At 41.4% G+C, this 12,484-nt stretch overlaps 1 protein-coding gene across 6 annotated transcripts in view; it reads left to right on the top strand.

Moving 5' to 3' along the window:
- The window catches only part of FNDC3B (fibronectin type III domain containing 3B), a 380,755-nt gene extending 371,770 nt beyond the window's left edge, over window positions 1-8,985 (top strand). For all 6 annotated transcript variants that reach the window (XM_040621603.1, XM_040621598.1, XM_040621601.1 and 3 more), the window contains one exon: window positions 5,461-8,985. In XM_040621603.1, the coding sequence (XP_040477537.1) occupies window positions 5,461-5,772 (312 nt within the window). In that variant the 3' untranslated portion in view covers window positions 5,773-8,985. The remainder of the gene's footprint in view (window positions 1-5,460) is intronic.
- Window positions 8,986-12,484: the final 3,499 nt, after the last annotated feature.

The following is a 12,484-nucleotide window of genomic DNA, read 5'->3' as shown; positions in this document are numbered from 1 at the left end:
CTCAGCTCAGGAACCGCAAGGCCTGCCCCGCACTGCGCCCTCGACAAAGGAGGCTTGCAGGTTGGTGGGTTCCGTCTTGCACTGGAGGGTATCCCACAGTCATGTGAGACTAGAAGAACGAATTCACCTCACTGAGCCTCGGCCGCTTTGTTGTACAAGGAGGGATACTCGTCCTCTAACTCGGGGTCACCGTGAGCTTCCGCCCCTCCAGTAGTGAGAACGTGCCGTGGAAACGACAACGCTGTGCGGTTCCGTCTGCCTTTGCAGTTCCCAAGAGGGGCAGCAGGCACTGGCCCAGAGGCGGCCCCCGGTAGTCCTCCCCAGAAGACACTGGGGTAGAGGATCCCAGCTCCACAGCATGTTGTTCCGAATCAAGGGACAGATTCTTCATTTTAGTTATCTGGGTATTACTTTAAATCCTCCTCTTTGGAATAAACATGTCAGAATTACTTTAAAATATATCGTACATCAAATCAAGAACAGAAATAGTCTTTATAAAAATAATATCGCTTCCCTACGTCTTGCGATATTATGATTGGTTACTTCAATAAAGACAATCTTAAGTGAAGCCATGCCTTTTAAATTGGGTTGAGGCAGGAGGAAAAACCCATAATGGTGCCCCTGTCAAAATGAATGAAAATAAAGGGACACAGGGCCCGCGGCCTGCCGTCCTCAAGTGGAGAGCTGCGCCGTCCCACGAAAAGTCCCCCCAGTGGGGGCGCAGCTGTGCGGCAGACAGGATGGGCCTGTGGTTTGGTGATCCCCTGGCTGTAACTGTTTCCCCCAGAACAGATCCGTTAGCTCAAACCTCAGGAACGAGAATCATCAGGAAAGGGGGTATTGGGATTGTTTTAATTTTTCCTTAGTTCAGCATTAATCCAAAAGGCTTTAAGACATTGTTGACCATTTCTAAAATACATTAGAAACTCTGTATTTTCTGTCAATACACTGGAAACAACTTCCTGTTAACGATTCGATTTCTTTACAGGGATGGCTGCGGCCCTATGCTAAAAACTCGTTCCCGTTGCTCTGTGGTTTGCGTGTACGCTCCAATACTTCATGTTCGTGTTTACCTGGTTCTCATAATGATCCTCTCTCTTCAGGCACTGTGGAATAAGAATATCTACTCTGGAGTAGAGGGTTCTAAGTCGAGAACATTCACTGAATTCAGGCCATCCATGGGGCTGGTTGCTGTGGCGTTAATAGAACACAGTCCCACAGTCAATATGTGTATCATGTTTTGTTTTTTTTTTTAAAGATTTCTGTGTTGGCAATGCTTGTAAAAGCGGGGAGCTGTTCCAGTTAAAACAACCAGAATGGCTAAAAGAAAAACATTTACAAATTGAAGCCTAAGTTTTAATTGGGCTTATCATTAAGGAAGTTCCCTTCAATTAAATATTCATTTTTCCCTCATTAAGCTTTTTGCCAAATGGTATGAGGAAAGTAGCATTCCTCTTTGCTCTCTAAATACAGTTTCAGAGATCTTCATTCCAGAGAATTAGAGTTGAGCAGAGCCATCACAATGAAAATATGAAGGTTCTTTTCGAGATTCCATGAATTGGGTTCCTAAGAAATTAAATATACTTCTGGGCCAGCTTTCTTCAAAAGCTCTAGCTGTGCAAATTCTGGAAACCACAGAATTCATTTAAACAGGTATAAGTGAACATTTATATCCACTTGCCAAAAGTCTCGAAAACATCTGTGGGGATAGGTTATTAACTGGTTTTCGGCAACGAGGTCATTGTTTGATGGCATAAAGTAAGAGGCCACGTCACAGATATGCTGCCCAAGCCTTTGCTTGGCACAGACGGAGTGGGGGAACTGCTTTCCATACCTCAGAAGAGCAAGACAGTGTTTTCCTTCTGAGACAGGAGGAAACCAAGATGGGGTGATCTGAGAGGTGTTTAACGGAAACACCAGAAAGATAGTGGAGCTGTCTGGGAAGACAAAATCAGGCCAACAGAACTGGACCTCATGTCAGACCGTAGACATTAGACTAGGCCTGAAGCAGAGGACAAGTGGTGGCATCACTGCCTACCAAAGGGGATGGGAGAGCCAGGGCTGGGCGGTTCCAGTGGTGAGCATGGGTGCTTAAGAGTGGGATCTCATTGGGGGTCTACCCCTGCCCTTATTTGCTATGAGTCCTTAAGAAATTAACAGTCTCTCTGATCCTCAATGTCTTTGTCTCTAATCAGGAGGATTAAATTTGATAAAGTTGACTTACCTTCATTATGTTGCTCTCACAAAGCACTCTTTACTTCCAGTTTCTCATTTAACCCTCAGTCCCTCTTAGGGTTAGCTTAGGTACGGCTCCTATCCCCAGGTTAGAGAGGAGAAAAACTAAGACTCAGAGCTGTTAGTTGCCTAAGTTCACAAACCTGGAAAGTAACAGAGCAAGGACTTAAACCTGGGATCCTGATTCCAGTTCCTGTACTCGAGAAGGATCTGCCCAGTGCCTCCCAGTCTAACCAGGCCCAGTTCGCCAGGGTTGCATGGAGGAGAAGAGCTCCAACAGCTACCGTCTTTCAACCTTTGATAAGTGCAAACAAATGTTGCAAGAAATGTGGCCTCTAAGAATCAATAAAAGAGGTATAGCAGGAGATCTTGCAGCTAAGGCTTAGATGGCAGCTTCTCTCCAACTCAGTAAACATCCCCGTGGTAACTTATCGCCGCAGAATCAGAATGGATTGTTTACTGGGATGTTGCAGATGAGAAACCAAAGCTCAGATGGCAAGTGTGGAGGGACCTTCTTTATCAAACTGGTATACTGGTCCCAGGGTTGCAAGTCATTCCCTTCAGGAATGGTCCCAACAGTTTCCAAGAAAAGACTTTTCTCAGAAAATAGCAACTTCAGTGTTTAAAGTTAAGAAATTCAATCTAGATTGAGAAAGCAAAGAACATTCACAGGTACAAGATCTCTTTAAAGAAAAAAAAATGTACACCACTGTTTTCTTGAGACCACTCACATGTTGGGAAATAATTCATAAAGAGCCAGTTCCATTGCAGTGTAGGTGGAACTCTCGAATAGCTGGCGGTGTGTGGGTTGGGGCAATCAGCATGACAGCCCGTCTTAAACCATCCATTTAACTAATTCATCATTGGAACAGTGAGAAGGGAGTGGCCTGGGTCTTCTTACAGCTCATTCATTTATACTTGGTTGCTCCAGCCCAGTTCTGTCTACGACTCCAGTTGCTAATGCTCTTTCTACAGCCTTTAAAGAAATAGGGGAACTCACCAGGAGGAGCGTGCTTAAAAATCTTACAAAGAAATAGCAAAAGCAATGATGATTCTGGATCAGCATAAGAAAAGGGCAGAATTGGTTTTCTGGCACTTGGGCACTAAACAAAAGTATAATAAGACAAAGTCTGCTTATGAAGTTTGAGAATGGGAGGAAAAATCTTAAGAAAAAGGCTAAATATCAAGTGAACATTGGAAGTAGGGTGGCGCTTCTAAACTGTGAGATCCTTTTGCTGTCTTTGCCCAACACTAAATTCATGGCCAGTGCACCTGTGTTCACTGGTGGAACGTCCTATTTTTTGGTAGAAGTTTATACACCAGGCTTTAAAAACACATTTATAAATTCTTACTGGAATTTATAGCTGGCGAGTGTTTCAGACAAAGTGGAGATCATTGGAAATACTTTTTATTTTCTAGGGGATTTGTATTAATGGGCAAAGTTGACAGCTTTACTAAGTTAGCCTGTTGCCAGGCTGAAAATGCTTATGCCTATCACTTCTAATTGCTGTGTTTTAGTAATATTTTTGGAGTTGTTTTAAAATTCTCAGTAGTTTACTGTGCAGTTACTATGTGCCAGGCCTGTTTTAAGCACTTCATAGATGCTAACTCAGTACCCACTCATACAGGAAAGATTCAGTTCATTTTACTTTCTTGTTTAACTATTCATCAGCCAAATCTCTTACTGACTTGGTTAAGTTCCAGGTACTTCTTTCCTGTCTTTATTCACTGACGCCAATGTAAGCCATGAATTTTTATGTAATTTTAATGCGATTATCATTCTCTAAGTTTGAATCTGTCAGTTTGATACAAGAACCTTGTGAGACCTCCCTTCCCATTCTTCATCTAAAACTCTCCTTAGCTTCAGTCAACTCAAAGGGTGATAATCTCTAAGTAAACTGGTAGCTTTCAAGTTCCTGTAAAAGTAAGCCTTGTGGTGATTATATTAGATGAACAGAGGGGAAGAAAATACCCCAGATCCTTAGTAGAAAAAACAGATTGTCTTAAGTGTGTACTCTCTGTATGACCAGACCGACCATTAAATAATTTAAATGTTAATTTGTGATAAATTGGACTGTATCAAAATTTTTTTACAAAAACAATTAGGCAAGTATCTCCCATAAAACTGGGAGAAAATATTTGCAACACATATCTGACAAAGGACTATCCAGATTTATATAAAGAGCTCCTACAAATTAATAAAAGCCTTGAAAATACTCTTCACAAAAGAAGATACATGAATGACCAATAAGCACATGAAAAGGTAGCAAGCATCTTTAGGCATCAGGCAAATGCAGATGAGATAGCATTAGCACCCACGATGGGAATTATTTAGCTAAAATATAAATGGCCAACAGTAACAAATGTTGATGAGAATGTGGAGCGACCGGAACTCTCATGCTTTACTAGCAGGAGTACAAAGTGACAGGATCACTTGGGAAAATTATTTCTCGAGAAATAAATAAATACTTAAGTCCTCAAAGATTTATACAAAAATGCTCATAGCAGTCTTATTATATAAAAGCTCCAAACTGGAAAAAAGTACCAATGTCCATCAAAAAGAGAATGGATACACTGAGATACAAGACGATGATGGAACACTACCCTGCAGCGAAAGGAACAACTACTGAATCCATACTATGGGTGAACCTTGTAGGCTCAAGAACAGACATGAAGGAGCATTCCGTTTCCATGAACTTCTAGAAACAGGCCAAACTAATGACAGAAAGAAGTCAGAATGGTGTGTACTTCTTAGGGGTGGAAGTAGGATGTCTTAATGGTGTAGTATAATCTGGTGTGCAACTGTCAAAATCATCCAGCCGACGCTTTGCATCTGTTTGTACAACAGTTTTTAATTGTTTTGGCTTAAAAAAAATGCTGACTCATTCTGTGGACCAAGACCATGGAGCCCTTTCTAAGAATTTAGTCATCTTCTAATTTGTAGTCTAAATTATTAAAATTTCATTAGATGTGTATTACTCAGGTCAGCTGCAATTCCAGTCACTGGATTTTGTCTTCTGTTTGTTCAGGGTGGGGTGGAATGAATACCTATCTTTGGTTGTTGTTGAATGAAATACAGATTAGGAGAAATGCCTCTCCATATAATTTTTGTATTCTGGAGTAAACACCAGGGGCCTGGTGGACCTGGCTTGTCAGATTATTAAGTTAGAGACCACTGTGTTGTTACAGACTTATTGACCAGGACGTTTTTGTTTGTCCTTGAAGGTATACAAGGGAGAAGAAGCAACATTCCAAATCTCAGGCCTCCAGACCAACACAGACTACCGGTTCCGCGTGTGCGTGTGCCGCCGCTGCCTAGACACCTCCCAGGAGCTCAGCGGAGCTTTCAGCCCCTCTGCGGCTTTTGTATTGCAACGAAGTGAGGTCATGCTTACAGGGGACACGGGGAGCTTAGACGATCCCAAAATGAAGAGCATGATGCCTACTGATGAACAGTTTGCAGCCCTCATTGTGGTTGGCTTTGCAACTTTGTCCATTTTATTTGCCTTTATATTACAGTACTTCTTAATGAAGTAAACAAACCCAACAAAACTAGAGGTATGAATTTAATTAATGCTACACATTTTAATACACACATTTATTCAGATCCTCCCCCTTTAAGCCCTTCTGTTCTTTGATTTATATACTTCTCTTGTTTTACAGATTTAGCTAGGAAAAAAAAATATCAGTGTTTTGGTGCACCTTTTTGAAATGCAAAACTAGGAAGAGATTAAACTGGATTTTTTTTTTTAAAGGAAAAAAAAAAAAGAAAAGCAAACCAGATACCAAAAGCTAGCTTTCTTATGTTTTCTTTTAAATTTTCAGATTTGCCTTTATTCTGTTTTCACTGATGTCTTTTGCAAGCCTTTGATTTTTTTTTTTTCCCATGTTACGGTTTAGTAATTTATATTCACCGGTCACTTCTTTTGTCTTGATCATCTGTCTCTGTGAACATGAATCACAGTGTGTGTACTTACAGGTCTAGGATGTCAGTGTTGGCAGAGTATTACCACACAACTACAAGCGCAACAACGTACGGAAGATGTGTTCACTCAGATGAGGCTGCCCTAAACTACCCGTTGGTCGCTCCTATTTAACTGTTTAGCTCATTTAAATCAAAATGTGTACTTTAATCTGAAACGTTTTAATAATCTGTATTTCTTATGATTTTAACACTATGAGCTGCCTGTCTAAGAAATCAAGTAACCAAAATGCACCTATAAACTACGGAGCATTGTAGCGGTCACCCCAGCGATTCATAGCAGTAACTTTAAGAGGGCATTGTGCAATAGTTAGTTGTCTCCCTGTTCAGCTGTTTTCAAAGCTGCTTTAACGTGTTTGTCTTTGTGTATAACTTCTAATCTAATCACTTAGAGTTATTATATTGTTATGTTTGACCAGAGTTATATGACGAGAACTGGTGACAGTTTAGGGCCTCTGCCCATTGTCCGTGATTTACACTAATTGTGAGCAGTCTTCTTACACGTCAGCTCATTGTTTTTGGACGATTTGCCGTGAGGCTGTTCTTTGAGGTATCAAGGAAGTGATTGAGTTTCAGTACCTTAATTCGGTGCACATCCTATTCATTAACAGCGGATAAAAACTGGTAAAACCCGAAAGAGAGTCATCTAAATTTGTAGTTCCTATTTCTGGCCATGTGTGGAGAGGGGATGATATTTGGTGGTAAGCACAGGGTGTTTTGGGGGTGAAGGAGCCTAGATTCTCTCCCTGGATCTGTCACTAACTTGCTGCGTGACCTGAACACGTCACTTTACCTCTCTGTGCCTCAGTTTCCCATGCATTAAAAATAAAATGAAATAAAATGAAATGGGGACTCTAATGTTTGTAAGTGCTTTGAGATCCTTCATCAACAGGTGCTAGCGGAGTGCAACGTGTTACTCTTGCATGTTTATTCCGAGTCATGCGATAATCAGTTTTAACCCAAAGTCATTGGATTATTTATATGAGTCCATAATGTTCGCGTACCTCAGGGACGTTTAAGAGTTGGAGGTGCAAATATATTCCAAAAGGGTGCAACAGACACAGTGTATCCCCCTGCTTCTGTTTTTGTATATTTTTGCTACTTGGTTTTTCTTGATCATAGCGATTTTGTGCTTGGTCTGTGTTGTCTTAAGATGCAGTATCCTGTACTAGCTTAAAATATTCCCATACCAAAGTCATGGGGAAACCAACATTATTTTGTTTTTGGTTTATTTATACTATATTCTGCATACAGTACTTTAAATGCCAATTACAGTGCAATCTTTATTTATTGTAAAAATTTTTAAGTGTACTTATGTACTAATTTTCCCTTGTAGCATGTTATTTTTTTGTGTGTTTTATACTTTTGTAATTTTAGGTCAGTCTCATTCCTCGGCAACACCTGTAGTATTACCAATCTTCTGACATTTTCTTGTGTTTTTAAAAGATAAGAGCATCTAGTGCATTAAATGCCAAAAAAAAAAAAAATCCATTATCAGTGATTGAAACGTTTACATGTACCCAAAAAACCATAATCATCTCTTGAAAGAAAGCGCTAAGATCAATGAATTATTCTGTGTGCCTATATTGATGTAGTAAGTACTAGAGAGTTTTGTATTTTGTTATTGACTATAATAATTAGTTTAATTAGCCTTGCAAAGTGGTGGCATCAAGGTAATCTATTTTTGCCAAAGTTCTGGCCTTCCAAAACTCGGCCCTCTCCTTGTGTGTTTGACCCGCGGTAACACCGCGTCTGCATTTTCTGAGGCCATCCCGGGCAGCTGGTTTTTGGAGGGGAAAGGCGTTCTTTAAGCAATGAAGTCAGCGGAGTACAAAATCCCTGGTCGCGGGGGGGAAGAGTCCCTTTTCGGAAACACTTCAGAACTGCTGCTATAAAGAAATTCTCGGAATCGGTTGAAATGTTTTAAATGAAATAATACGTTAGGCCAAGATTGCGATGAGTACTTTGTCTTTTTGAGATTTTCAGCCTGTTGAACCTTACCAGAAAGCCGCAGTGTGTCAAGACCAGCTGACTGCACTTTATTTTATTGTTCTCCGTGATCTGGTTTTCATTATCATCCTTCGGTCAAAAAATTATTACTCCATCTGCACTGTTTTCTATCGCAGATCTGCATATGTGACATTGATAACATAGCTATGTGGATGTTACTGTTACACACGAACAATAAAAGGGTGAGATTCACCTTATTTCTTTGCCCTTTTGCAATACGTCGGAATGAGTGAGTGGCTGGCTTGTGATGCTCTGTATGTCAGACTCATCCCTGGCACGAGAAACTCCAGTCACGTGAAGCAAACTGCCCTTTGTCCTCAAACAAATGGTCTCAAAAACTTCTTTTTTAAAAGATTTTTTTTCATATTATCTGCCTTGTTCTTATCAACTTGAAATGTTGGCATTTTCTAACTGTGTTTTGTTGGCTACAGTAATTCAGTATTCCTGTCAAAATTGAAAAGTGCCCTAATTGAATGTGTTTGAATGTTATCCTTGCACAGTTCTTTAAATTGAGAGACAAAATGTTTTACCTCACTGTTGGACATACATTCCAAGCTTTTCAACTTTAGGAGGAAAAAAAAATAATCATGTTTTCCTGTATTGTAAATTTTAGACTATTTCATATACGTTGTATTAAAACTGCCATATCAATTTTAATGTATAGATTTTGCAAATACTATGCTATATGTAATACCTAACTGTATCTGTAGTGTATATGTAATATATTTATGCCCAATAAATGTTTTAATTCTTTCTGACTTAAGTAGGGTTTTTCTGCCATGAATAGGATTGCTGTTGTTGTTGTTGTTACTTTTTAAAAAGTTGAACCACATCCCCAAAGTTGCAAATTCCAATGCCTTGGGAGGCCGGGCAGGTGGCAGAGTGCTTGAAGCTTCCAGTGCCACCGAAGGGGGCAGCTGCAGCCCAGCTTCTGCTGGTTGAGGTCCTGCAAGATCGCAGCACAATCACACAGGCCAATGTTTCAAAAGAAGCCAAAAATTCTGATTTCCCTCTATGGGACAGCTAAAATGTGACTGTGGACCACATAGGCCCAGGAGCTGCCATTCATTCTTTGTCGGAGTCTGCGTTCTTAACATGCTATCCAAATGCCAAGCCTTAGGGGCCCAAGTCTACCTCTGGACACCGAGGCCCAGAACGCTCCCCTTTCCCCAACTAACTCCCACGGTTTTGACTTCCTTCCTCCCTCCTCTGGGTCTCATTCAACAACAACAACAGCAATAAAGCACAGTGTCCCTGCTAGGGCCGTGGTTACATTAGGTTTAGATTGTTTTGCTATTATCTTTTTTATTTCTGGGGGGAAAAAATGTATGGAAAAACTGTTTCTATAAGAAAGTGAGCTTTGTGTTCGAAAGAATGATAGCCGTTCTTACGGGTAAAAGTGACCAGTTGAACACATCAAATTTTGCATGCTCCTAACACTCCACTGAAATTATTAGTAAAGGAATTTTTTGGTCTTTTAAGTCCCAACTCCCCTCAACATTGGGAAGAATGGGAGAGCTTGCTAGCTCCAGAATTTTGGAAACGTGACTGCAGAAGGCTGAATTCTAATTTCGCAGGGGGAGGAATGAGCACCACCTCAGCTGACATGCAGAAGACCCCTAAGGCTCAAAACAGACGGAACCGTGTCCTTTTGAAGTGATGGCGAAGGGGAAAGGAACCTCAAATACTACTAGTTGAAAGCTGTTTAAAACGCCATTAGTTCCATAAAATTCCTTCCCATTTTGTTTTTTCAGCTGGACAACTGCAGCCATGCAGAAGCCTGTAAGTTTATCCTCCGAAGGTAACACAGAAAGCCCCGAGACTGGAAGACAGTCCACAGCAGGTGGCCAAGGTACCCTATCAAAAATGGGATTCCGCGAGTGTAGACATCCAGGAGAGTATCAACAGTCTTACCTAGAGAGCCTCCGGGGCCAAAAGGAAGTGGTTCAGCTGGAGCACCTTTGGGTGGGTCTTCTCAGCCTGAGCCGCTCAGTAATATCACCTGGGGAGCTTTTCAAAACCCCTACAGCCAGATCTGACTCTGAACCAATAAAACCAGCATTTCTGGAGCATCGGTGTTTCTTAAAGCGCCCCCCCCCCCCGCCCAGGTGATTCCAGTCTGCAGCAAAGATTGAGAACCACTGCCCTAAGCTGGAACGCTAACTCAACAATCCCGTCAGCTTTTTAGTCCTCCAGCTTAATGAAGAGTGACCCGACATCTCATAAACATGAGTTTCAAGCCCAATGCCAACAACTTGGAAGAATCAAAAGACTAAGGAAGGAGCAGCTTCAGAAAACAATTGTTATCTTCAGAAAGATGAGGAAAAAAATAAGTCCTCTTTAGAGGGAGGATTGAATGCTATTGAAAAAGAATGCTCGAAGAGCATGGGAATATTCCCAGAGATTAAAAATTCAGAAGGGTTACAAGGTGGAATTAAGAGAATAACCTCGAAAACAGAAAACAAATGAAAAGATAAAAGATTAGGATCAGACCAGGACATTCACTATCCAAGTAATAGGAACTTGAGAAAGAAGAGAGAAAATGGAGCAGAAATCAGGAAACACATGTATTTCCAGAATGAAAGGGTGGGAGGGTGCCAAACACGATGGATGGAAATGGACCAATATCAAGGTGCACCATCTTGAAATCTCAACACACTAGGACCAAGAGAAGTTCCCCAAAATGGAAAACTGGCCACATAGGGTTAGAAATCAGACTAGCTTCATACTTCTCAGTAGCAGCTCTGGAAGCTAGAAGTCAGGCAGGTAGGTCAAGATTTGAAAGAGAAAGGTCTCACACCTGCTTACCCTTGGCCAAGTGTGAAGTATCATGGAGACATTTTTAGAAATGTGAGATCTCACAAATTTGCCTCCCATACGCCCTTTCTCAAAAGCTACTAGAGGATATGCTCTCCCATAGAAGCAAATAAACTAAGAAGAATCCATGGGATTCTGCCCTCACAGTGATTCTCGTGCAGGTTAGAAGTTGGCTGTCCGGCCCTTTGCCCGAAAAGGATTTATGTTAACTTTCACTTTATCTTTCTCCTACCCCCAGTCGCCATATTTGTGTAACTGCCCCCCATGCACCCCAAAACAGGGACTGCAAATGACCCTTTTAAACAAACCTCTCAGGCTATCTTGCCTTGTGCTAATTGAAAGTAGAAATTAGATCTGTGTACAGGTCCACTTTTTCAAAGAGTGCTGACTGGAGGGAGGGAATATATGCTCGGGACAGCAAGTCGTCTTCAACTCTGCAGCATAGAGCCCATTATCTGGCAAATAATAGAAGCTAAAAAAAATTTTTTTGAATTCAGTAGACTAATTTGGTAGGAAAAGTTCACATAGCAGTGATGTGTTCCCTAAAACTTGTGGCTCCAAACCAGTCTTTTTGCCATGGGTGTGTTATTTTTGGTGCAGTATTTTTTAGTTTCTATTTATTCATTTGAGACAGAGAGATACAGAGAGGGCAAGCATGAGCAGGGGAAGAGGCAGAGGGAGAGGGAGAAAGCAGGCTCCCCGCTGAGCCAGGAGCCGGACGTGGGGCTTGATCCCAGGACCCTGGGATCATGACCTGAGCCATCCAGGCGCCCCTTGGTGCAGTATTTTGATTTTAATCGAAGCAGTTGTCAATAGTTTGTAATTTTAAATGCGCAAATTTCATATAAAAAACCCTGGAATTCCAGATTCTACTAAAATTTGAAAGACCTGGCAACTCTAGGTCTTATTCAGGAATGATGGTGCTCAACAGAGGTGAAGAGTAGCTATCCTTGTCAGTCGGGGCATTTGCTGTGCAGATGACCCATTCCCACCAAATTCTTGGCATGAATATGGATGATGACTTTAATAGAAAAGCATCACCTTGAACATCATCTCTGTTGAAAGTAAGTAAAAACGGATGGCAAGGCTTCCAAGAATTTGATGGAGAACGTCTGTAAATCCACTTCTCCATAAAAGCAACAAAAACAGTAGCAAAAAGAAAAACGCCAACGTCAACTTTTTCAGAAGTGTGGAAATTAACTAAATAAAGCCTTTGTAACAATCAGAACCCTGGTAAGGAGAGCAGGTTTTCTGGTGCTTACCTCCATCTCTTCCCCTTCCCCCAGCTCCACGGTAGCCTTGACAGTCAGCCCTGCAGCCACCAGGGGGAGCATACCGGGTTTGCGGCTTCTCAAAATCTCATACCCAGAGCACTGTCACTACTTACCCAGACTCAAAACTTGCTCTGTGGGGAAAACCTTCTACCAGGGCCTTTGTTGA

This window comes from Ursus maritimus, unplaced genomic scaffold (genome assembly GCF_017311325.1).
Source record: "Ursus maritimus isolate PB19 unplaced genomic scaffold, ASM1731132v1 scaffold_4, whole genome shotgun sequence".
Taxonomy (NCBI): Eukaryota; Metazoa; Chordata; class Mammalia; order Carnivora; family Ursidae; genus Ursus; species Ursus maritimus.
Note: the sequence above shows the minus strand (reverse complement) of the source record. Positions and strands in the feature narration are given on the sequence as shown.